The 25,935-nt window shown below is 41.2% G+C and overlaps 2 protein-coding genes and 1 pseudogene across 8 annotated transcripts in view; 2 read left to right on the top strand and 1 right to left on the bottom strand.

Moving 5' to 3' along the window:
* The window catches only part of LOC101841486 (UDP-glucuronosyltransferase 1-6), a 149,173-nt gene extending 145,621 nt beyond the window's left edge, over nucleotides 1-3,552 (bottom strand). The window contains exon 1 of the mRNA XM_040753065.1: nucleotides 2,631-3,552. Within this exon, the coding sequence (XP_040608999.1) occupies nucleotides 2,631-3,485 (855 nt within the window). The 5' untranslated portion in view covers nucleotides 3,486-3,552. The remainder of the gene's footprint in view (nucleotides 1-2,630) is intronic.
* A 3,793-nt stretch (nucleotides 3,553-7,345) lies between these two features.
* Nucleotides 7,346-8,043, top strand: LOC121142681 (annotated as a pseudogene).
* Nucleotides 8,044-10,090: 2,047 nt separating this feature from the next.
* Nucleotides 10,091-25,935, top strand: part of Usp40 (ubiquitin specific peptidase 40) — a 74,173-nt gene continuing 58,328 nt past the window's right edge. For 2 of the 7 annotated variants that reach the window (XR_005879841.1, XM_040753069.1), the window contains exons 1-7: nucleotides 10,091-10,192; nucleotides 11,176-11,393; nucleotides 14,320-14,387; nucleotides 16,361-16,474; nucleotides 20,127-20,291; nucleotides 22,648-22,794; nucleotides 25,007-25,150. Coding sequence is in view for 6 of the 7 variants with exons in the window: in XM_040753069.1 (XP_040609003.1) it covers nucleotides 11,195-11,393; nucleotides 14,320-14,387; nucleotides 16,361-16,474; nucleotides 20,127-20,291; nucleotides 22,648-22,794; nucleotides 25,007-25,150 (837 nt within the window). In the remaining variant the exon portion in view is untranslated. Of the gene's footprint in view, nucleotides 10,193-11,175; nucleotides 11,394-14,319; nucleotides 14,388-16,360; nucleotides 16,475-17,181; nucleotides 17,277-20,126; nucleotides 20,292-22,647; nucleotides 22,795-25,006; nucleotides 25,151-25,935 lie in introns of those variants that run through there. The other 5 variants (XM_040753070.1, XM_040753071.1, XM_040753074.1 and 2 more) reach the window with 5 other exon arrangements.

The raw sequence follows: 25,935 nt of genomic DNA on the forward strand, positions 1-25,935 counted from the left end.
GTAATTAGAACAATACTAGATTGGTAGTGGACTTAGTTCTGATGTTGAGTCATTAGTCAGGACATTTGGCAATGTACTAGAATGTTTAACTAAGACTCTAATCTCTTTTATCTCTGACTGAACAGTAGTCACGCAAAGTCTTTTACTTGAGTCCAAAACAGTGCTGCTCTGGGTCTGCTCCCGGTACACAGTTGACCCAGTACACAGGATCAACTACCAGGGAAGGTGATGCAGGACCTATAGTGAGACTCTCAGAGCAACAAGCAATGGGTGTTTGCCTGGCCCATCACCAGGACTCTTCTATTCTTCTCTCTTCAGTGTTTTCTATTTTATAGGATCCCTACTATCTGTGGTAAAATAATAAGAAAATTGAGTTGGTCTTGTTTTTCCTTAACCCAGACAGCTTTGTGAAGCACTAGTAAAAGAAAATGCTGAATCTCATGATCCCCTTTCCTGTTACAGGATGTGCTAGCATATGAGATGCTGTGCCTGACTAGAGTCCTTTAAAGGATTATCTGTTCTGATTCCTCTTTGTTTCCTGGTGGTAGCATCCTCCTCCCTTCTGGCCACTGCATTGCTAACTAACTCCAAACCCCAACTTGGAGCTAACTGACATCATAGGAGAGGGTGCACACAGCCCATCATAGGCATTTTACAATTGGGTCTAGTCTGGCATTTTATGACAGGGTCTCAGCACATTCTCAGTGGGATTTTGGTCCTCTTATCCCAACTAAAGACTCAAATGTGATGAGGCAGGTACTCCACATGGTGACCACCACGTGATCTTCAGCCTGACCAAAATGGCTTTGGAAATGAAGCCCTTCACCCCCTGATCCCTTCTTGTGATAAACATATTCAAACTCACTCATCTGCCATTCCCCCTTCTTCAAACAATAATGAAGCACCTGTGTGCCCATCTCTACCAGCATTGGTCTTTATGTTCTCTTACCAACAGGGTTGTGATCATATTTTTAAAAATTTCCCACCCCATTCCCTCAGTTGTTAGGAGGAGGAGAACACAGAATTCTCCCTGCAGGCATCTTTCTGTTAACTTTAAACATCACTGATTTTGCCCACTGGCAACCAGGATGTAAAAAGCAAAGTGGAACTGTTATCTTTATGGACTGGAAGGAGGTGACACCCTCCACCTTGACAACCCTGCACTGGGCTCTTTGGAGTATAAATATGAGTTTTGAGGATGTAAGACAGAGGATGGGGACACTGAGTGCTACCATCGATAGAGTGGCAAAAGACACTGCTGGAGACCACGGACGGAAGGGACAAACACTTGGCAATAGTTAAGCTGCACACATCGAGAGCATCCAGAAACACAGCATCCAAAGGACTCTGCTCCAACACTCTAATAATTTCTTGTGTCCCAGGAATTTTATTTATAAAATGTCAGCCTTGTAGTTATGTTTCATACATGTGTACCAAATGGTCTTCATTTGTGTATTTCTAAGATTGGGGTAAGGAAACACATTCATGTATATATGTGTGTGTTGGGGTACACTTAGGTTCGTTGATTAAAAGACTGGACATCTATCATCAGTTCCCAGCATAATGTTTGCAAGTCCCTTTGGATTTAGGAGTGACACAATTTGTCACAAAGAACAAAATCCTTAGGCACACCGTATATTCCAGTCAAGTTTTTAATACATCCAACAGAAGATCTAATGGCATCAGGCAGGTGAAGTAGACAGATAGAGTCAACTCTGTTTTCTCCCCTGCTGGTGTTGATGTGTAGGGAGGCATGATCAAACAGAGAAAATTGAAAAGAATTTACTCATCAGCATCATGATAAGTCATCCTCAGAGAAAGTGTTCCCCAACTGCCATGAGACCAGATTTCTGCTATTCCTAAGGATCATGGAAAGTTTCCCAAAAGGCATCACTGAGACCAGACTCAAAAAGATAGGTATGTTTTGCACAAATACACGAGGGAGAAACAGGATTCTGAGAGAGCAACATCCATGAGGGCCCCAAAGAAGAGTGAAATGTGGTGGCTTAGGCGACAGAGCAAAGGTGGGATGACTGGAACATAACAGTGACACAAGCCGGAGAGTCGTGTACCCTCTGGATATCAGAGCAATGGCAACTGTATCAAGGGTGTCATTAGGTTCCCCCAAATCATGCTGAGAGCTCAGAGACTAGAACTTGTGCAGTCAGGCCATGTGCTCTTCATCAGACCTTTGTTACTGATCTCTTCCCTCAGTCTAATAAAATCCCCTTCATACTTTCTTGTACAATGTATTCCTGCATCTTCTCTTTTCCTCCTCATGCCTCCCTTACACCTACATCTTCTTCCCCTTTCAAGGTCCCCTTTCAGTTTCCATGACCTACACACACAAACACACACACACACACACACACACACACACACACACAAATTTAAATCTGAATTATGCTTGGAAGTTCTATCTAATCGAACTGTGGATATAACACAAACATATAAACAAGAAAACTATCTGTAAATTTTCTCTCCATTAATGATTTGGCACAAAACAATTCTCTAACTCAGGGAGAAATTCAAGATGTGGCTAATGTAACAATGAATCACAGCTCAGTAAAGAACTTTTTATTGTCCAAATCAGGCCTCTCTTTATGTGTTAAAGGAGAGACGTAACGTACCTTGGAAAGTGACTTCCTCTGGTGGCAGTTGATCCCGCCAATCAAGACCATGTTAGGCATCAAAGGTCTGGGAAACTCCAAGGCAAAATCAATCCGTAACAACCAAATGGACACTTGACTGATGAGGTCATCCATAGTCACTGGGGTCTGGAGAACTTCAGAGGCAATTTCTACAGCAGTTTTGAAAAAATAGGAGCAAAATGCACGTTCCCCCATATAAGACAGGTAGTTCCAGACTCTCTCCGTGAAAGTCATGGTGTCTGTGAATTTTGAGAGAATTCTGGGAACATAAGAAGGAGGGCTGGGGCACTGGGCACCCTCTTCAAGATAGTGACAAAACATTCCCCTGGTGAAGACCACCGACGGGAGTGACAAGTACTTGGCTACAGTTAAGCCGCACACATCAAAAGGATCCAGAAACACAGCATCAAAAGAACTCTGCTTCAAGTACTCCACTAACTTCTTGTCCTTAAACAAATCCCTACAGTGTGAAAAGCACAAATCAAAAAAACCACTGGGTGAATTTTGTAATAGAGAAAATATGCTACTCTCCTGAGTTTTCCAGTAAGCACCCATAAAAACCTTGAACTCTCTGTCCAGATCCTCCAGAGTGTGAGAGGTTGAGTATGTCTTCACTGTCAAATTCAGGGATTTTCCCAGTTGCCAACTCACCTCTGGCACCACTACCACCACCTCATGTCCTTTGTTGACAAGCTTTTCCACAACCGACTGCATGGTGAACCAGTGGCTCCCATCCATGGGGACCACCAGCAGTCTGCCTGCCTGGGCAAAGTCAGAGGCCAGCAGCAGACACACACACAGAAGAAGGGAGTTTGGAGAACCTGCAGGAGCCATGGAAGAAGCAGAGAGTCCAGGGAATCCAGTTGCTGAGACTCTGTGCTCTTGTTACACAAGTGGAGAATTCCATGCCCCCCATGGAAGTTATTTCATTTAACATATTAATAAAAATATCATACCCACTGTCAATAATTGAACTCAGAAGATCAATGATTAACGGACAGCAATTGCTGAGATGCATGTTCCCGATAAGAATAGCATATACCCAGCTATAGAGAGAATCCTGTTGTGCAATATAAATATTGAGGCAGAATTTTAATCAATGATCTTGGACTTTGAGATTAAAGTAAAAGGAAATGTAAAAAGACATTGCCTTTTTGGAGGTTTTCCAGAAGCAATTACCAGGCTGAGTGATCACAGTGATGAAAACTCTGCTCAGAAGCAAGTTGGCAAACATCTTCCAAGGAAGCACTGGGAGATGGTTCTTTCTGACCTGACTAGCACTGGAATTTTTTGTCCTAAGCAACTCTGCCATGGATAGGCACTGCTACATGTTCTGGTCTGTTTGCAGCAGGAGTCTTCTTCCCTTTCCAGACATGGCTGTGTTAAAATTGAGAACTCACCTATGTGAACTATTACAGGGATAAGTGGTCTATGACTATCCTCTATCTTAAATGACTTTCTGTGGGCATACCTGGTGCACTGGACTTGATAGTCATCTGTTTTTGCTCCTCATTAATCCTGGTCAGACATTCAAGCCCTTATTAAATATTTTATTAATCGCAGAAAAGATTAGCAGTAGGCAAGGCTACTAAAGAATCACAATGCCTCTCAGTGAAGAAGAACACATTCAGAACCCCTGCCAACAAAGGCTTTTCTAGTCATTGAACCCTGCTGGAATTCTAACAAAATGCAGAAATGAGTAAATTGGGTCAATATAGACAGCATGCTTTGAAAGAAATAGGTAAAGGGTTTCCCAAAAAGAGGAGTTAAAATAAAATGCAAAAAGTCCACCAAAATCCAAACAAGGATCTCCAGAATTTTTAAAAAGAAATGTTCTAGAATATCAAAAATGCATCGATATTGACTCAAAGACCCCAGAAAATGTGGGAATGGTTACCATGAATTTTGTAGGATAATGTGTCTATGTCATTCACAAGAAAACCTAACAGTTAGAAGGGGCTAAAGGAGTGACTACATCTCAGTTGGTGGATATAGCCTTTAAAATTCGTCATGCAAGAGAAACCAAAAGGATGGAACAAGCAGCCGTGGAAGAACAGAAAATACAGTGGGCTAGACAAACGTAGAAGAGCCTCTCTGGGGAGAGAACTATCGTGTGAGAAAAGGGGGCAGTGAAAAGCTGGGTCCCCAAAACTGGAGAGGGAGCACAGAAAGTGAGCCAACTCAAGAGAAAAGGCACCTGTGGGATATAGCCACTTGCAGTGAGCTGACCCCAAAGAGAGAAGGGAGGTGGTGGAATGGGACTATGATTCAGAGGATAGTGAAGAGGCTCATGGCATTCCTTAATTTTTCAAAGCCAACTGCATGCCTGGAGAGATGGCTCAGTGGGTAAAATGGTTGCAGCTGTAAGGACCAATGTGGGCTCTCCAGAATCCACCTAGTAAGATAAGCTAGAGCACATCTGTCATTCCAATGTGTCTATAGCAAGGTCAGAGGCAGACACAGAGAATTCCCTGGAAGCTCGCAGGACAGCTAGCCTGGTGTGTAGTGGTTTGCGTTGTGATATTTTGCTTGTGTCCTGTCAAATAAAGCTTGTCTTGAGATCAGACGGTGGAACTAGCCACTAGTTAACCATCGGTGTCTGGAGGTGTGTACAGGGAAGAGACAGGAAGTGACAATATGGGGAGGAGAGAGTAAGTGATGAGGCAGGGCGTAGCCAGGATCTCGGTCCTTTCAGTCTGAGGATTCAGAGAGGTAGAAGTGATTGTTGGCTGCCCCTTTGCTTCTCTGACCTTTCAGCATTTACGTCGATATCTGACTCTGGGTTTTTATTGATAAGACCAATTAAGATTTTGCTTAGGTCTGAATAAAAATGACCCCTATAGGTTCCTATATTTGAATGTTTGGTTCCAGTTGATAGACTATTTAGACGTATCTTAGGAAGTGTGGCCTTGTTGGAGGAGGTGTGCCACTGCGGGGTGGGCTTTAAGGTTTCAAAGCCCATGCCAGGCTCAGTCTCTCTCTCTTTCTACTGAGTGTTTGTGGATAAGATGGAAGCTCTCAACTACTATGGCAGCACTATGCCTGCCTGCCTGCTACTCTGTTCCACACTGTGATGGTCATGGACTAACCCCCTGAAACAGTAAACAAGTCCCCAATTAAATGCTTTCTTTTATAAGTTACTGTGATCATGGTGTCTCTTCACAGCAATATAACAACAATATAACAGTAACTAGGATACTTGGCATATGCAGCAGGGAACAATGAAAGGTCCTGTCACAAAACAGGTGGAAGATGAAGACCTGATACTCAAGCTTCCAGGGAGGAAAAAATGTACTGGAGGTTCCAGTACCCTACTTGAATTTGTCTGTCATCACCAACGTCCTGTGGCCTCCACTGCAGCTTGGGCTTCATCATCATAACTCCATGCAATAGACTCTCAGACCCTCCAAATAGAAAATATAACCCTGCTGTATCTTGCCTGGCCTCAGCAGCTTTCTTGAACTTTGGTGCAAACCTCTGGGTCCTCACTCGTGTGCTTTTCTTTCCAAAAACAAACAAAAAATTCTATCAATCAAACAAAAAGACACTACCTTTTGGACAATGTTGTTAAGTTGTGCTCTCAGCTCAAGATGTAGCCTGACACCTTTGGACCATGTTGATCAGCTTCTGTGTGCTGACCCAGAGGGAAGAAACCATGAGTCCTTTGCAAGCTCCTCCAAATGAATAAATAAAGATAGAAAATACTTTCAAACGCCTTTCATCATACTGATACCAACTCAGAAGAAACAGAAAATTAAAGGTCCATATTCTTGGTGAACATAAATGCAATCCTCCCCAATGAAATGAAAATTCAACAACACATCAAAAGAATCATCCACTATAGTGGTTTGTTTTGATTTTCCACTTAGCTGGATTTTTAAAACCACCATGGAAATATGCCTTTGGATGTGTCTTCAAGGGTATTTCCAGAAAGGTTTAACTGGGAAGGAAGTGTATCTAAAATTCTAATTGATCTTAATAATAAAAACCTAGAGTCAGCTATTAGGGGGTGAAAGCTGAAAGATCAGTGAAACAGAGCAGTAAGCCACTAGAATTCAGACCAAAAAAGGACCTAGATCCTGTGTCTACAAATCCTCAGACTGAATGGACAAGAGACTCTATCTCCACCCACCTTATATTCTTATCTCTGTCTCCCCAGTGCTGAGATTAAAGACGTGTACCTTCCCTCCCAAGTACTGGGATCAAAGGTGTGAGCTCTAGTTCTCACTTGTAGCCCAATGTGGCCTTGAACTCCTGATCTTCCTGCTTCCACCTTCCAAGTCCTGGGTTTAAAGGTATGTGCCACCAGTGCCTGTTCTCTTTGGCTAACTAGTGGCTAGTTCTATCCTCTGATCGTCAGGCAAGCTTTATTTGTTAGAGCACAAACAAAATATCACCACAAGGAATCTCCACTCTGAATGCATGTGGCACCTTCAAATGGGCTGGGATCTGGGACTGAAAGTCAGCTGAACACCAGCATTCATCTTTCCCTGTTTCCTGATTGCAGACACAATGTGAGTTAGCTGTCTCACATTTCTGCCACCACAATTAGAGTTGCTTCTACCACTACATTTTTTCCATCATGATGGACTATCCCTCCAACTAGGAGCAAAAAAAAAAAAAAAAAAAAAAAAGAAGAAAAGAAAGAAACTGTACTTTCCTTATGTAACTTTGGCTAAATATTTAACACAACAATGAGAAAAATAACTAATTCGAAAATTGGTATCGTCCCCATTCTCAGCAATCAGACTGTCGACATTCCGGAAAATGTGGACATCAGTCTGAAGGGGCGCACAGTCATCGTGAAGGGCCCCAGAGGAGCCCTCCGGAGGGATTTCAGTCACATCAATGTAGAGCTCAGTCTCCTTGGGAGGAAGAAGAGGCTCCAGGTTGACAAATGGTGGGGTAACCGAAAGGAACTGACCACTGTCCGAACCATCTGCAGTCATGTTCAGAACATGATCAAGGGAGTCACACTGGGCTTCCCCTACAAGATGAGGTCTGTGTATGCTCACTTCCCCATCAATGTTGTTATTCAAGAGAATGGGTCTTTGGTTGAAATCTGAAATTTATTGGGTGAAAAATACATCTGCAGGGTTCAGATGAGGGCAGGTGTTGCTTGTTCTGTCTCTCAAGCCCAGAAGTATGAGTTAATCCCTGAAGGAAATGATATTGAACTTGTTTCAAATTCAGCAGCTCTGATTCAGCAAGCCACAACAGTTAAAAACAAAGATATCAGGAAGTTTTTGGATGGTATCTATGTGTCTGAAAAGGGAACAGTACAGCAGGCTGATGAGAAAGACCTAAGTACCCAGTTCCAGAAACAAGATCCTGAATTTAAGTATAATTTGGGGTGTCTTTTGGGACAATAAAAGACTTGTATTGAAAAAAATTGGTATCAAAAAGTGGAGCCATTGCCGTGACTAACTGACTTTGTGACAAGAATTCAGAAGCAGGGCCTTCATAATCTACATGGCTCTCAGCATCCCTGTGTTCCACCCTCCCACTAATATGGCCCATTCTTTTATTCAATTAATATTAAGGACTAATAATGAACTTGGCACTGAGAAGTTGCTGGGGTGCCCTAGTTTACTTTCTATTGAAGTGATAAGCACAACTAAAAGCAACTTGGGGAGGCGAGGTTTTATTTCATACAGCTTACAGTTCATCACAAAGGAAAGTCAGGACAGGAACCTAGGGGCAGGAACTGAAACCTGACTTACTAGTTTGTTCTGTGTGGCTCACTCAGTTTGATTTTTATATAACCCAGGACCAACTTCCCAGAGTTGGCACTGCCCCATGGTGGTCTAGGTCCTTCCTCATCAATCATTTATCAAGAAAACGCCCCCCCCACACACACACTTGCCACACACCAGTCTTATAGAGGCATTTCTCAATATTGGTTCCCTCTTTCCACATGACCCAAGCCTGAGTCAAGTTTACAAAGAAAACAAAACACAAAAATCAGCCAAACAAAACAAATTGACAAAAACCTGACTAACAAGCGCATGGGCACATGGGGATATAGCTGTCTAGAAGGTGAGGTATTGTTTTTTAACAAAATCTCAATCATTCCGTTTTTATCAATAAAGACTTGGGAACCAGATGCAGAGTGAAATCCTGGTAGCTAAGAGAGGCAGAGTAAACACCCAGCTGAACTTCCTCTACCACCCCACTGATATCCCAGAAAGAACTCCTTTCTTCTCCCATATCAAACAAACAAACAACAAAAATAAAATCTCAAACTGACTGCCCCACCCTTCTATTTCCTGTGTGTCTCTCTATCCATCATCCTGACTCTCTATGGTTTTTCTAATGTTCACTTTCTGTCAGCTGGTTGTTCAATCACCTCTTAAACGATGATTGACTTTATTCTGTTTACAGTATTCAAGCAGAAAGCTCTTGTGTTAAAGGTGTGTGCTGGGTGGTGGGGGGGGACTGAGAGGAGAAGGAGGGGAAACCTCAGCTGGGATATAAAACAAACAAATAAGTTCATTTGTTTGATTAAAAAAAAATGGTGTGTGCTAGGGCTGAACCATACCACAACTGGAAATAGGTTTTTCCAGTAAATACTGCAGTCTCAGGTTTCACAATGTGCTCAAATATCCTGCAACAGTAAGGCCTCCTGCATCTGTGGATGGCACCTTACAGTGGTTAGTTTGGGGTCAGGGAACAAGAATTCGAGGTATATGTACAATTTTAAAAGAGGCGGATAAAGTGTGATTAGGGGAGTCAGAGCAGTCGGCAGACAACAGGGCAGGAAGGAATGCAGCCAGGAGAGAAAAGAGGAGGTTAGTGAAAGCCAAGAGGCTTTCAGACTGGAGAGCTCAGAGCCGTGTTCTCGCTGTCCATTTCCCGGCCCAGACCTCTTGTTCCTCTCCCATTCCTGTTCTCCAGCTCTCAGACGCTCAGATAGAGAGTTTGGATGACAAGGAAGATATGAGTGGGGCTTATACAGAGGATGGGGAGTAGCCCATCCAAGTGCCCAGGCAGGAAAGATCATTTTGAAGGGAACATGTGTGCACACGTGCTTGCATGCTTATACATAAACTACCTAAGGTTGATAGAGATTAAATAAAGATTGAGGACGATGTAAGGTTCACGGAACATGGAACATTTTCACAAGGTTTGTATTGGATATATGCTTGAAGGAAAAACGGTTTTAAGGTCCCTTTGTTTGTATAACCTAGAGCAGAAAACATTAAATACTCATTACACTTAATTGGTGAAAGCTCTAGGAACATGTGACCCCGACCCGTTAGTCTCTAATTTTTGCAGGGAATAATAAATATAAACATGCAAGCTGACTGGAAAATAAGCAAAACCTCGCTACCCCACCCACAGTCTATTTAGCAACGCAACTACGTTGCCCATAAATCTCCGCGTGGCGCGAAGCATCCTGGGAAATGTAGTCCGCATATTGGGGAGGGAAAAAAAAAATCACTTTCCAGAGACCCGCCCTCGCCGGCATGGCGGTACCCGTTCGGAGCGAGTTCGTTTACTCTGTGCTGTGGCCGGGGCGGGGGTCTGGGCTATAGGCAGTAAGTGGGGCTGGGGAACGGGGGCGCAGGGAGGGACGACGGCAGCGTAGGGACGACGCCGGCGGCTTGAGGCAAGACGCCCGGCGTCTCCGGGCAGCGCGTCAGGGGTCGGGCCGCGGGGACGCGCCTGGTCGCGTTCCTGGGCCCTGGGCGTCTTGGTGGGCGGGAAGGCCTCTGTGGAATGGCACGACGGGAATCCCGCTCGCGAGCTCGAGGCCTGCCTCGCGAGTTCCATTTCTTGAGCTTCTCTTCAGAGGACTGTGTTGAAAAGGAAAGAACTGCATTTCGGCAGTTCCCGTCCCTTAGAAAGTGGCCTCAGCGCCTCACCTCAGTTTTCCCTCCACTACACGAGAAGCGGCAGATTCTCGCAGCGCCCCAGCACTAAGGTTGGGTACTTGGAGGTCTTGGAAGGACATTGCCTCCATAGCTCTAATGGCCAGAGTCCTTCTTCCTTCGGGTACTTACTCCAGGCTCTCTAGTTTGGGGCCAAAGTGCTGAAACTACTGTCGAGATTAATGTGATAGGTTTAATTCCCTGAAACTCTGTGGTCTGATAACAGTATATGAAGAGATGGGAGAAGCTGAGATGTCAGAGCTATTGGCGCTCCCAAGGCTGCTGTCACCTCATTTTTCTCATTTAGTAATGTGGAATCCAAGACTAATTATCGGTTCCTGTGGGCCATGCCCTTTATACTTAATTCCTTTTGTAACATGACTGGTTAAACTACCCTATAAAACATGTGCAGCCACATTTTACGTAGAAGTAAACATTAGCTAGGTTTCTTGTCCAGGGTCACACAGGTTAATAAAGACCCCTGTAGGTATGAAAGAGAAGTCAGATCATGCTAACTACAAAACACAAACTATTATATTTTCTGAAGAACAATTTAACAAAACAGTTGCCCCTGAATGTAGAGAAGACTTGGGGGTGGGAGTTCATTTCAAGAATAAAAGCATTTATGTAACATGTCGTTTTCTTTAAAGGTTAGTGTTTGGTTCCACAATGTTTGGGAACCTGTTTGAAGAGGATTATTCCAGTGTGTCAAGTAGTCAGTGTGGCAAAGGGAAGAAATTAAAGACTAAAGGTTTGGAGCCACCTGCCCCTAGAGAATTCACCAATTTAAGTGGAATCAGAAATCAGGGTGGAACCTGTTACCTCAATTCCCTTCTTCAGACTCTTCATTTCACACCTGAATTCAGAGGTATGCTATGTTACATGCATTTGAATAATAATATGTACCATGAATTTTATAGTATGTAAAAGACAAAAGAGAAAGCATTTTAAAGGTGGATTCAGCAATACGTGTTCATTGTCAAAAAGTAGGACATGCATTGGCAGTTCTCTGAAGAAAACTGTGAAGCCTAAATTTTAAAAAAATCTATTCTGTGTAGTTATTGTAGTGTTCCATAACAAAAAAAAATAGCATAAGACAAAATATTTCTGATTCTCATAATTTAAAATACAACATAATGACAATTCTCTCATTTTTCTCCAAAGTAACAAACACTTTAGTCTGGGCTATACAGAAAGCCTTGACTTCTGCAGTGGGTAGAGTTATCACATTATGTATACACATCCCGTAGTTACTTATCTGTATTTCTGAAATTCAGAGAGCTCTGATTCTGGGCTTATCTGTCCTGACCTTGTTTGACCTCAGAACCTGGCCTGGGTGAAGCTTCTTGGGAGTTTTAGTTTTCTCAGGAGGGTGAATATCCATATATTCACAACAAGAATATTAATCTAGCCAGTATTGTCTATGCCAGACCTTGGTAAAATGAAGAGTAATGTACAAATTCCTCCTTTATCATTCTAAAATCTGGAAATTATGAGCTTCAAAAGATCCAAAGGAGTTGAAGTAAGGAGCTTTGTACAAAGAAGCACAAACCCACCCAGGTTAGCTATATTAAATGGGTGTGGGCAGTTACTGTGATGATGGACTATTTCTCCAGAAGTCAAAGGCTAGAAGCCAGCCAATCTGCACTAAAGCCTTGATTTCTTGCCTGTTTCTCAACATATTTGTTCCATTCCCATCTCTCTACTCCAGCTTCCTTCATTGGGGTTTCAGTGTCTGGTCTTGAGTTCGGCATGAGCCTTGTTTGGCCTCTGTATGATCCTGAATGGGAAGCCCAGTGTACATGAACATATATCTCATGTCTCTACAAGTCCTATTCTGAGGACATTCTGGTTTGTCCTGTATTTGAATGCCAAGTACCCACTAGCACCCAGTTTATCAGATCTTTGGGAGTTCTTCAGTTTCTCTAAACTTAGAAAGACTTCTTTCTCCAGAGATCTAGGACATATTTACTGTTGTGCACGTCTAGTGGATCTACTCTAATGGAGTGAACTGACAAATTTCAGAGTGGGATTCTTGACTTCAGCCTCTACGTAAAGTTACCTCCCAGTTCTCAGCAATTCTGCTCTTAGGAGTTTTCAGCATTATTAAGCAGATAACTAAGAGGGATCTCCCAGGTTTTAATATGGTTGAACTTAAAAGGCAACTTGAAGCAGAAAATAGCCTTAAGAACAGACTGAGAGCACTTGGGAGGTGGAGGCAAGAGGAGGATCAGAAGAACAATTGGGACGTCTCTGGAAACAAAACAAAGAAAAAGAAACTATATGGCACACAGCTGTAATCCCAGCACTCAGTAGCTCAAGGCAGGAAGATTAAAAGTGTGAGACTGGCCTGGGCTATAAAGTGAGACTTTTTTAAAAACCCAAGAAAGAAAACAGAGAAAGAAGGTGAGGGACAAGGCAGATCATGACGAATACACGGAGCTTAGAGCTGCAGGTCAACTTCCTCTTGTCTGTTCAAGCATGTAGTTTGATATTGTAGTGCGCACTGTGCACTCTGCATGGCTTAGCATGACCTTGCTGTTGAGGGGGAGGTATAGTTTGGAAAGGCTAACAGTACCAATGGAGGAAAAAAGGGATTTTTGTGTATATATGTCTTTGGGGGAGTAGTATTTTAAAGTAAGGTTAAATTGAATTCCGTTATATTGCCAGTGCATTGCATCGAGAAATAATGGGAGATTATTCTGAAAAGCCCTTGAGTGGTTTTGTTCTTTAACCTATAGTTTATTTTTCCCAGCTGCAGCACTTAGTGAGAAACAAAATATCCTTAAGAGTAATCACTAAGGCCTTAGTGTTTTGTTTTTTCTTTTCTTTTCTTTTGGATTTTTTTGAGACAGGGTTTCTCTATATAGACCAAGCTGGCCTCGAATTCACAGAGTTCCACCTGCCTGTCTCTGCCTCCCGAGTTCTGGGATTAAAGGCGTGTGCCACCACTGCCTGACTTGGCATCAGTGCTTTTTAATAAAGAGACATTCACCCATTCATCACTTGCCTCAGTGGAATGTTTCAAAAAAAAAGAAAAATTCTGGAAGCCTGTGCAATGCCTAATAACATCCTTTTTCAAGTAAAATCACTGACATCTCTTATTACTGGAATTGTAGAAAAGACATTTACACACCAAGAAACAAAGGACAAGATCTCAAGGTAAAAGGCATCCAGCCTGGTCCTTGACTTGAAAGGTTGGTTTAGCGGCCTCACGAGTGAAAATACACATCTGTGACAATTTTTCTGTTTCCTGAGACTCCTCATAGCTTTTGAGTCCCATTGCCAAAGGTAGTGAAAACCCATCCTTTTTGTTTGTTTCATATTAATAGGGTTTTTGGGTTTGGGGGCAGTGCCAGGTCTTTGCACTTGTTAGATAGGCACTCTGTCCTTGAGCTACATCCTCTTAGTCTTTGGGTTCTTGAGGCAAGGTCTTGTTATGTAGACCAGGTAGTCCTTGAACTCAAGATCCTCCTGCCTCTGCCCCAGGAATTCTAGGATTAAAGGATGTCCTATAGTGCCTTGTCTGCTTATATTTTTATGTTCTATAGAACATAAAATTTGTCATACTGAAGTGTCACTTGATGGTCACATACTGGTGTATCACTTACGTTCTTAGATCTAGTGGACACCAATGTTAAAAGAATGCAAAATGTGTAGATAAGGATATAAATATTGTCTTAGTCATTTCTAAATCTTTTGCTGATATTGCTTAATGGAGGTCTTGGCTTCCTAAACAATTTTCTAAGATGAAATCATATCATTTACATATCTGACTCTACTTTTTTGTTTAGAAGCTTTATTTTCTCTTGGTCCGGAAGAGCTTGGTTCTTTAGAGGATAAGGATAAGCCTGATGCAAAGGTACTAAATCTATAATTTATTGGGTTTTTTAGAGTATTCAGGAAATGGGGGATTTTGTATGTGTATATGTGTGTTGTGTGCATTCCTGTACATATGCATGTTTGCCTGTGTGGGCGTGTGCATGTGTATGCATTTGAGCATACGTCTGTGTATGTGCATGTGGACACCAGAGGTTGATACCCTCCATTATGCTCCACCTTATTCATTGAGGTGAGGTTTCTCACTTGTGCTGTTTCAGCTAATTTGCCTAGTTTACTTGTCCCAGTGAACCTGGCTCTGCCTTCTGAGAGCCAAGATGAAGGCTGGTCGATACCCAGCCAGCCTTTAAGTGGGTGCTAGGGATTTGAACTCCAGTGCTCATTCTTGTATAGCAAGCACATTACTCTCTGTAGCATCTCCCTGGCCCAGAAGATAGTTCTTAAGGAAGGAATTAAGTTCCTTATTCATAGAAAACTAAGTTATTTATTACAAAGTATCATCTTTATTGACAAAACATAACTTGCCTCATACTTAATTAGCAATGAAATTTTCCTGTTATAGAATATTATTTTAAGGTGTGTTACTTTTGTTTATGTTCTGGAACATTTGTTTAATGATACAAAGATGTATGTTGATTAAATAAAAATCACCTGTGGTCGGGAGGCTGGATCAGCGACTAGCTGACAGGAAGTTGTAGGGCGGAGCCAAGTGGAGAAGGGTTTATAAGGAGGGGCAAGCAAAACCCGCAGGAGGACTTCTTGGGAGACACAAAGCGGTGAGCTAGGTGAGTTGCTTGCTACTTAGCCTCTCTGGGAAGCAGGATTCTACCTAGACCTTTGAATCTTGAGGTCTTTAGTGGAACAGACATTTAAATAAGTTTCCTTAGTAGTTTTGAGAGAGTTGATGTCTGAGGGAGCAGAATTCCCTCAGGCTTCAGCTCTTGCAGCCTAGCCGCTGCTGGTAGCCTCCGAGTTGCAGTTGCTGAATAGAATAGCCGGAGCTTAAAAGGACGCAACAATTAAAAAAGAAAAACAATATTTTCCTCCAAATTTTTTTTTCAAAATGCCATGCTGTTGTTGCTGCTATTACAAACACGTCTCGCTTTGCTGTGCTTATCCATGCTTGTAGCCAGACATCCATTCAGCGCACTTATTTGTAGTAATACATGGGGGAAACCCTAGAGACCAGTGTTCTTTCTTTAGTGTTCTGGAAATAAATTGAGGAGAATTTAGTGTGTTGTTTTGTAGTGCTGTGATGAAGTTGTTTAAAGCACGACTCTAATCGTGTTCTTCCTGCTGGAATCTCAACTCAGAAGCCTCTCATTATGTGCAGGCTCAGGTCTGTGAGACAGTGGTGATTTATATGGTGCAGCCCCAGCTTCAAAAACAGCCCTGTGGCAAGAAACGACTTCAGTGGATGTCGATTTCTTTCCAGTCTGTTGCAGAGAATGCTTTTGTAGCTAATCATTTTAATGTCCTGGGAAAGTAGAGTTGTCACTGGTTTTCCTGCATGCATATTTTCCCTTTGAATCTTTAAAGTTGGCCTGTACACTGGACTATGAGAGGCCCTGCTTTCTAGTCTGAAACTAGCAGAAAGTGAGGCAGGGTGTAACTAGTCTCTGAAGCTTCAGACTGAGATCTGTGTGCCTGAAGCACGCCTGCATTCATCTGGAATGTGTGTGTGTGAAGATATTTTAGAGGGCAAATGAACTATGGGAATTGTATGTCTGTGGTCATTTGAGTGGTTCTTTTGAATTTTTAATGTTGATCTATGTTCATCTAATGGTGAACTATGTCAAAGTAGAAAATGCCAGATCACTAAAACCTTTTGGACTGAACTAGAATTTTCAAGGAACTGAATCTTGATTAGTTTTCCCTCTGTAATGAGGGATTTTCTGCTGATGGAACCAGGAGATAGGAGAAAACCAGTCTACAGCTGTTGAAAGCTGCATCTGCATGTGAGTACTCACCTGGAAGCTCTCCCCTCTCTCCCAGGTTCGGATCATACCTCTGCAGTTGCAGCGCTTGTTTGCTCAGCTTCTGCTCTTAGACCAGGAGGCTGCATCCACCAGAGACCTCACTGATAGCTTTGGGTGGACCAGTGATGAGGTAAGAGGGTGCCAGCAGGGAGGCTCCAAGTTTTGTCTGATGGCCTTTAATTTTGTCTCAGGGCTTCAGCATGTTGGAATGTCTTCACACATGAGTAGTTACAAAGCATGTGTGTATGAATGTTTCGATTCTTACTGAATATGGGCTGTTACAACTAGCTGTGTCTTGGGGTTAAGAAGAATGTTGTTAATATAGGAGTTGATACTTGAAATTTGTACTCAACAATTTTTATGTAGTTTACTTGAACTTTAACACCTGTTATGTGGATGCTGTTTACTGTGTGGATGTCAAACTGTTCATCAACTTTTCAGTCTTCGACAGTAATGGATAAACTAGTGGATGTGTAGAATATTTCCCACCTTTGTGCCATGCATCTTGCTTGACCTGGGCACTGATGAGAACACACTTCAGTGAGACCAGTGCTCACCAGAGCTTTTCATTTCCCTGCCCTGACCCCTCGCTTTTCATTCCCCCTTCTTGACCCCTGACTTTTCATTTCCTCCACCCTGATTCCTAACTTCTCATTTTCTTCCTGTATCTACTGTAGGGCATGACTCATTTTGTTTATTTGTTTGTTTGTATTCCTAAAAGGCATTTCAGCACATACAAACATCTGTGGCAACAACGAAGGAGCCTGAGAGTTGTCAGTATATCATTGATGTTCAGGCAACTTAACGTCTTATTGTTTGTTGTATAGGTACATTCCTGCAAAGCTCTCACCTGTGACCTAACTAGGAGCACTCTTTAGTCCAGTGGTACTGCCCTATGGGGTTAAAGAAGTAGGGCTTGGACTTTGAAGCAGGTAATAGCACATTCCCTAAAAAGCATGTTACATTTCAGGCATAGGACTGATGCTTGGGGTGTATTCCTTTATCTTCCCTTTAAAGTTATAACTACTTCATTGAGGTTTACATGCCATAAAATTTACTCTTCTAAAAGGTATAGTTTTGTAAGTGGCTTTTAGTATTTTCACAGAATTGGGCAAGCATCCCGACCACTGTCAATTTTAGATGGCTTTCACTACTCTAAAAAGAAACCCCATGCATTTGTACTCACTCCCCATCCACCTCTTTTTCAGGCTCATGGTCAATCTGAAACTTACACTCTGTAGATCTGCCTGTTCCTGAACATTACATAGGATTAGAGTTACACACTATGTGATCTTTTGTTACTGATATGTTTCTCTTAAGATAATCAGGGTGTGGATATGCAACGCTTTAATGAAGACTTCTCTTTGTATGTGAGCTTCCACTAAGTTGCTGACTTCATAATTCTTTTTTTTTTTTTGAAAATTTAATTTCTTTATTGATTCTTTGGAAGTTTCACATCATGCATCCCAATTCTGCTCGCCTCCTGCCCCCATATCCTTCCCTCACCCCTGTAGTGCCCCCCAAAATAAAATTATAAAAAAATCAAAGCAAGTAAACAAAAACAAGAACAAACCAACCCCCCCAAAAAAAATAACAACAACAAAAACCAACCTCTTCGATGCTTCTTCTTTTCCACCTTTCCAACACCTTTTCATTCGTACTTGTGGCATTGGGAGCCTTGGTATGTTGTATAGTACACCCTTTTGTCCAATCGGCTTTACTAGCAAGTGTTCACTGCAATGAGTCATGCTGAGCCAACCCAGCCCTTTACCCTTCGAGACCCAGGGAAAGGTGGACTTGCCTCTACTGCAGCAAGAGATCTGTTCCTGACCCTCAGGAGAACTGGCCCCACCCCTTACCACAGGCAAGGGTGAACTGACTCTACCCCCCTTGCCTGAGGCAGGTGGCCCCAGTGGCCCAGACTGACCAGTTCAGCTATCACCCAGGCCCACACCCTGGCTTCCTAATTCTTTATCTTTCTCTCTTTTTGGTGGCTTTGGAGGCTGTCCTGGAACTAGCTCTTATAAACCAGACTGGTCTCAAACTTATAAAGATCCGCCTGCCTCGGCCTCCCAAGTGCGTGGATTAAAGGCCTGCAACACCCCACTGTCCTACTGGCTTCCTAATTCTTAAAGGCCTTCTCTCTCTGTCTCTCTGTCTGTGTGTGTCTGTGTGTGTTGGTTTCTTTGTGTAGTCCTGACTGTCAAGGCTGAAACTCTCTCTCTCTCTCTCTCTCTCTCTCTCTCTCTCTCTCTCTCTCTCTCTCTCTCTCTCTCTCTCTCTCTCTCTGTGTGTGTGTGTGTGTGTGTGTGTGTGTGTGTCTGTGTCTGTGTGTGTGTGTCTGTGTGTGTTTACAGGGTTTCTTTGTGTAGCCCTGGCTGTCCCAGAACTTGCTCTGTAAACCAGGCTATCCTCGAACTCAGAAAAACCTGCCTGCCTCTACCTCCTGAGTGCTGGGTGTGCTCCACCATTGCCTGAATGAAACACTTTTCTTAATTCTTTTATGTTTTGTAAGTAAAGGACTGAACCTGGGTGGTAGAAGGTCTTTGAGGTATCTTTGCCAGATATAGTGGTTGCTCAGAAGCAGACCTTGGAGTTTTCCCTCCTTTTCAAACCAGTGATATAGGATGGATTTATATACCCTGGTATCTTCTATTCTAAAGGACAAGAAAAAGATCGATAGTCTCATACTTCACTTTAGCTTTCATCCCCTTTACCTGCTACATGTCACATAAACTTATTGTTATATTGCTCCTGGGCAGCCTCTCTTTCTACACCCTGAATTGTTCCTCTGCCTCCTTTTGACTTTCCTTGGTGAAGGCAACAGTGGCATCCATGTGCCAAAGCTGAAAGATACTTCTGTGTCAGTGGAATGGGCTCAGTAGCACTTGCTGTTCTGTTTAAGGCCCCAGCTCCTCTTCGTGCCTAAGTCTTGGCCCCTGATTCTCCCTTTAACTGCCCTTCTCTGCTTCCTAGTGATAGAGCACATCTTGGAGGTACAGATTGTTCTGAAAGTCTAGTTCACACACAGCCAGTGACTCAGAATAGATTAAAGGTGACAGTCAGTTTGAATTTTTCTCAGCAACACTACATTACTCTTGTTTTTATTTGTTTACTCTTTAAAGTAATCAATTCTAGTTTCTGATGTCCCAAGCTCTTGTGATCTAAGTGAGGTTTACCTGGGCACTCTGCTGGCTCCCACACTCTTTAAACCTGTGCTGCTCTTTCCTACTGTACTCCTGTGACATGGGCAGGTGACTGTTCTCTCATAATTCAGAGTGCACTTCACGGTCACTGAATGAGTTGAATTGTGTGTACATACTAAACACTGCCTAGTTAGATTTTGTTTTGTTTTGTTTTGTTTGAGACAGGGTTTCTCTGTATTGTTTTGTAGGCTGTCCTGGAACTTGCTCTGTAGACCAGGCTGGCCTCGAACTCACAGAGATCCACCTGCCTCTGCCTCCCGAGTGCTGGGATTAAAGGCGTGTGCCACCAACGACCGGTGCCTAGTTAGATTTTTATTTTGTAGTATATATAAAAATAGGTGGTAATTTAACCTACTTAGTCATCTGTACATCTATTCAAAGTTTTTCCTATGTGTTTAGTTAATAGTATTCTTAAAAATTTGAAGCAAAAGTTATATTTCAAAGTCAGCTGTTTTAGCTGAATATTGTGCCTGCAATGCCGGCACTCAGAATCAAGCAGGAAGATTGTAAATCCAGGGCCAGTGTTGACAACCCAAAGATCTGTCTCCAAAACAAAAACTGTTTCCTGTTTTTTAGGAAATGAGACAGCATGATGTGCAGGAACTGAATCGAATTCTCTTCAGTGCTTTGGAAACTTCTTTAGTTGGGACTTCTGGCCATGACCTCATTAATCGTCTATACCATGGCACCATTGTGAACCAGATAGTTTGCAAAGAGTGTAAGAACATCAGTGAGAAGCAGGTGAGCAGACAGGAGTTCCTCTACTAAAACTTATTGTAAATTATAATTCATACAGTGAAATTCATTGTGCTCCTCCCACCACATGGGTCCTGGGATTGAACTCTGATTGTCAGGCTTGAAGGTAGGGACCTTTACCTATTGAGACAGCTCACCAGAGGGCAAGTTCTGAAAACAGTTTTTATTCAGTGCTCTAATACAGTTTTTTTACTTATTAGTTAATTTTTTAAATCTGATATGTGTTTTTAAAAGGTCTGGGGGATGTTTACACATAGACCCCTCATGAAGGAAGCCAGTGTAAAGAAAGTTCACGGGGGGGGGGGGGGCGGGGTGCTCAAGAGCTGCCTCAGTTGAGAATACTCGGGGCCACTCTTTCACAGGACAGTTGTTCCCTTCCCAGCACCCACGTAGGGTTGCGAACAGCCACCTGTAGCTCCAGCTCCCAGCAGGGATCTTCTGGGCTCTGCAGGCCCTGGCACACTCGTGACCTATATATACACACACACAGGTAGAAAAGAAAGTTAATTAGAAAGGTAATGAAGACTGGATACCGAAGAATATTTAATTAGCAAATCTCTAATTAAATATTAGGTTTAGTTTGTTAATATTCTTCAGGAAGTATATTGGAAGTGTGTGCTTATATTAATATGATATGTAAACTCATTTAGAGCTGGTACACTCCTGTTTGAACTATGACTTTCATTTCTTTGTGATAATACAGTTGCCCATTCAGTTTGATTGGCAACTTTTTTGTGTCAACGAAATCATCTCTGTTGCTTTTTAAGTCCTACTCAGCAAATGGTTTCATTACTGAACATTTAATGAAAATCTATTGTAGGAAGTTTCTGTATCTGATTGAATGTAAAATTTAATACCATTTTCCAAATGTATTTGTTGCTTTTTTGAAGAAATGAATGCAAATATATATTAATAAATATGTGTTAAATATATCTTTGGGGTTTTGTTTTTGTTTATTTATTTATTTGGGTCCTTGAGTTTGAGCTCAGGGTCTTACATAGTTACAGGTGCTGGGCAAAGGCACTGCTGTGAGCTACGACACTTTGGTTTTTTTAAGGAAGAGTTGGGGATAAAAAATGGTATATCTGGACCTTATTGTCTATGCTAATAGAAGCTGTCTTGGTTTAGCCTAGTGTGAAAATATCAAAGATGTCCTGTGTGTCTTCGATTGACTGAGCTCTAATGCAATGATTAACAAAGCAATGGTAAAATGAGATACAACAAGCATGTCAAAATTATAAACAGTAACTTTCCATATACACATTGTTAGCATACAGTATTAGTTCTGTTAAGAATTTTTGCCATGATTTAAACTAATAGTCTGCTACTTCTCAGGTTCCATAACCTCTTTAAAAAAATCATATTAGATGCATGAACAGAATTAGAAATGTGATTTAAACTTGCAAAATTATAACAGCATTTAGTGCTAGAAATACAATTCAAATGTAGTTTCAGTAGATTTAAGAGATTTCCTTTGGGGGAGGAGGGGAGGGAGAGGGGGCTGGGATTGACATGTAAAACAAGCTTGTTTGTAATTTAAATGAAAAAAAAAAAGGAAGAGGAAAAAAGTACCAAAAAAAAAAAAAAGAGAGAGAGAGAGAGAGAGAGAGAGAGATTTCCTTTTTACAAAATGCCATCTTTTTAACTTTCATAGAAATACCTGTTTAAGCCGGGCGTTGGTGGTGCACGCCTTTAATCCCAGCAAAGGCAGAGGCAGGCGGATCTCTGTGAGTTCGAGGCCAGCCTGGTCTACAAAGTGAGTTCCAGGACAGCCTCCAAAGCCACAGAGAAACCCTGTCTTGAAAAAAAAAAAAAAAAAAAAGAAATACCTGTTTAATCTGGATCAGAATATTTTTCTTGTCATTTTCTCAGCATATCATAAACCAATCTTAGCAAAAACAAATGAGGAAGTTTACATTGGAAAAATTGGGCTCTACCTAGGGGTTGCTATTATCATTTTAAAGATTAAAGCAGGGCTAATCAGCTCTGTGTGTAAATTTGAGGTCACGTGCGTGCATGTGTGATATTTAACTCAGGTATATATCTTTTTGTAGTCGTTTCTTGGGGAAACATGAGGTTTTTATTACATCTACATTTAAACTCTTAAGCCTTTCTCTTTTAAACTGTTTTCTTAATGTACATTGAATGAAATTATAGTTTCATTTAGATGGAATATTAATTTAGTGATAAGAATTTATAGCATACAATCATGGCATGTGTATCATCTTGTGTGCAAATAGAAAAATATATGTATTTGATTATTCCCAATATATATTTCAGTTGTAAAAGTCTGTGAAATCATTTGTTCTCTCGGTGTAATTAATATTCTTTCATATTTTAGGAAGATTTCTTGGATCTGACAGTAGCAGTCAAAAATGTGTCCGGTTTAGAAGATGCACTCTGGAACATGTATGTGGAAGAGGAAGTTTTCGACTGTGACAACCTGTACCACTGTGGAACCTGTGACCGGCTGGTTAAAGCAGCAAAGGTAACCATGCCTTCCTTCTCTTTGTGCCTGTAGTCAGGAAGGTATGCCCCTGAAGTCACCAGTGTGAAGTCAGGAAGATACACTTAACTGCTTTGAATACTACAGACTGAGAAAATGTTTATGTCATTAACTTGTCTTTTGATTTTTACAACAGAAAGAGTTAAGCTTTATTAACCTAACAACTACTTTCAATGGAAAAATGTATCTGAGCCTCAGTGTTTGTTCAGTATTCCTGTTAGTAAGTGTTGGGAATGTTTGTCTTCCTAAGTGTGGACTCAGTGGCATCCTCCCTCTCCTTGTGAATGGCAAGGCAAGGAGACAAGATGAGGGTGGCTGATTTCTTCTTCTTTGAAACAGAAGATGAACTTAGTGACCTGTGCGGAACTGTGGTTAGGTTCAGGTCTGTTCATTGTGGGCTTAGTTACTCTATATTTCAGGGAGGCAGAAAAACTCCCAACAAGGAAGAATGCACTGCTGTTATTTCCATACATTATATATTTTGTTCATTGCTCCTTTATGATGCTACTTTGTTTTGACATGGCAACACCTACAAGCTGAAAACTGGCCTCATGCTAGTGTGTTGTGCCAGTTGGGGGAAGGGTTCTGTGTCCTACATGAGTTTACCTGTTTATTCTCCAGGAGTCTGACCTGTGAATGATTGGCTGTCTTCAGAAGACAGATTTGAAAAAAAAAAATTGAGTTGTTTTCCCTCCTTTATCTCCTCTACATCCAAGTATATTTCTTTTAAAACATCCTTTCACAGCTGTATGTGATTTCTGGGTGAAATTGGTTTTAATGTATTTTATATGTTTAATTTCCAACAAAACTTAATGTTAGCAGGTTTGCTAAGTATTAGTATTAGTAACTCTTTAATATTAATATAAAATTATTATTAGAAGTGGTATATATATATATATATATGGAGAGAGAGAGAGAGAGAGATTAGTGCATTTTCTATTCCTCTGACTTGAATGTGCCATTTGCTATATCTCTCTGACCTTCCTCTCAGTTCCTTCTCTATTTATGACCAATGTGGCACTTTTTTCTTAGCTATATTAGTGTTTCTTGTTTATTTTAGATGCATCTTCCATGTTATAAGTACTTTTTTTTTCTTTTGTTGTTTTTAGACAGTCTTGCTGTGTATGTGTAGCCCAGGCTGGCCAGGAACTTGTTATATAGCCCAGGTTATCTTTAGACTCTCATTCCTCCTCCTTCTAAATCCTGAGATTATTAAGGGTACACCATTATTCCTAGCCTGATTTCATCTTTTTTTAAAACTCACAGAATATGTGAAATTGTAACTTTAAGTATGTATTTAGTAATGTTAAACTATATAATTATTGATTATTTTCTGCAGGGAAGCATTTTTCTTCCCTAAGACCATCAGTGAAAGAGCATTGGGAACAGCTGATATCTCTTAAAACACAGCTTAATTAGTATTTTGTTTAAAGCTAGGAATTAAAACAGCAGCAAGATGTCTGCTTTTGAACTTAAGAAACATAGGAGGGACTGGAGAGAGGGCATTGGTTAAGATCACCAACTATCCAGAGGACCGGAAAAGATTCCCATCACCCACACAGTGACTCACAGCCATTTGTAACTTCAGTCCCAGGGAATCAGTCAAAAAATCTATACAAAAAATATAAATAAATCTTAAAAGAAACAACAAATAAAACCCCATCAATAGATATTCAACCCTGGGGAGTTGAGTCCCTTTTCACAGTCTAATGACAACTATGAATCTTCTCTCCAGAAAAAAATAATGTGTATACATGTACAATTTTAAAACATTCAGAGTTCTACTTCTCCACTGAATAAGATCTGTGTGTTTGCTAGGTGAAGCAAAGACCCAAAGAGCAAGGTGAAAGGCGGAAGGCTAGCAGGAAATGAGCAGTGATAGAGAGGGGGCACCCAGTTAGGACACACCAATCAAACAGTAGTTTTGGATAACAACCCTAAAAGCATAAAACTGGGGCGTGTAAATGTTTTTATTGCAAGCATAACTGTACAATACCATACTTAGTTCCATTAAGTAAATGAGTTTATAATGAATTCAGAATGTGTTGGCGTGATTTAAGTTCATATTCAGTATGCATTTGTATGATTTAAGGACATATTTGTGATTTTCATGTCAGTTTTTACTATTTTACATAAATTATATATCCTTTCATGTAACTGCATTTTAAAACTTTGTCAATTTTTCTTTTTACAGTCTGCAAAATTGCGTAAGCTGCCTCCTTTTCTTACTATTTCATTATTAAGATTTAATTTCGATTTTGTGAAATGTGAACGCTACAAGGAAACTAGCTGTTATACATTCCCCCTCCGGATCAATCTCAAGCCTTTTTGTGAACAGGTTTGAACCTTTATTTTTGAATTCTTTGTCCTTCCCTTCCAAGATTAAAATACTCAGTTTATTGTAGGATTTCTCAACCATGGCCCTATTAACATTTTGAGTTAAATAATTCTTTGTCATGGTGACTGTCCCCTGAACCGTACTATGTGTATGCATCCCTACTTAACAGATAAGCCAGAGCGAACATCTTCAGACATGGCCAAAAGTCCATGTCTCCTAGGAGGAGGAAGTGGTCCAAATTGGTTTCCTTAGACAAGAATTTCTTCTTTTGTTCTTTCTTCTTTGAATCAGGATCTTTTAAATCCCAGGTTGCTTTGAACTCTACCCTGTGGGTACTAAGATTGTAGGCTTGTGATACCATGCCTGACAGTCCTTTTGAATGTCTGAAGTGTGGATTTATTCTCAGTTTTCTTTGTTAAACTTTACTTGAAATATCTTTAAAATGAAAATTTATAAACCAGACTATAAAATTACCTGCTTTTAGAAAAATGACCAGTAGTTTTGTTACTTTGCTGTTTGGATTTAGTTTAATTTGGGTGTAGTAATGAGTTCATCTCTAGAACTTGCACAGGCAAATGGAACTTTCCTGGAGTTTGTCAGGCCAGAGTAAAGCCAAGCAGGGCAAACACATGACTCCATCTTCAGTGCCACCAAACAACAGCAGCAGAGAAGTGGAATCCTTGAGACACAGGAAAGAAAATACTTTTAAATCAAATTATGAAATTAGCCTACTTTATAAGGCATTTTAAAATATTTTATGTCTCATACATGCCAAAATCAGAGTG

Source organism: Mesocricetus auratus, unplaced genomic scaffold, assembly GCF_017639785.1.
Source record: "Mesocricetus auratus isolate SY011 unplaced genomic scaffold, BCM_Maur_2.0 Super-Scaffold_100010, whole genome shotgun sequence".
NCBI lineage: Eukaryota > Metazoa > Chordata > Mammalia > Rodentia > Cricetidae > Mesocricetus > Mesocricetus auratus.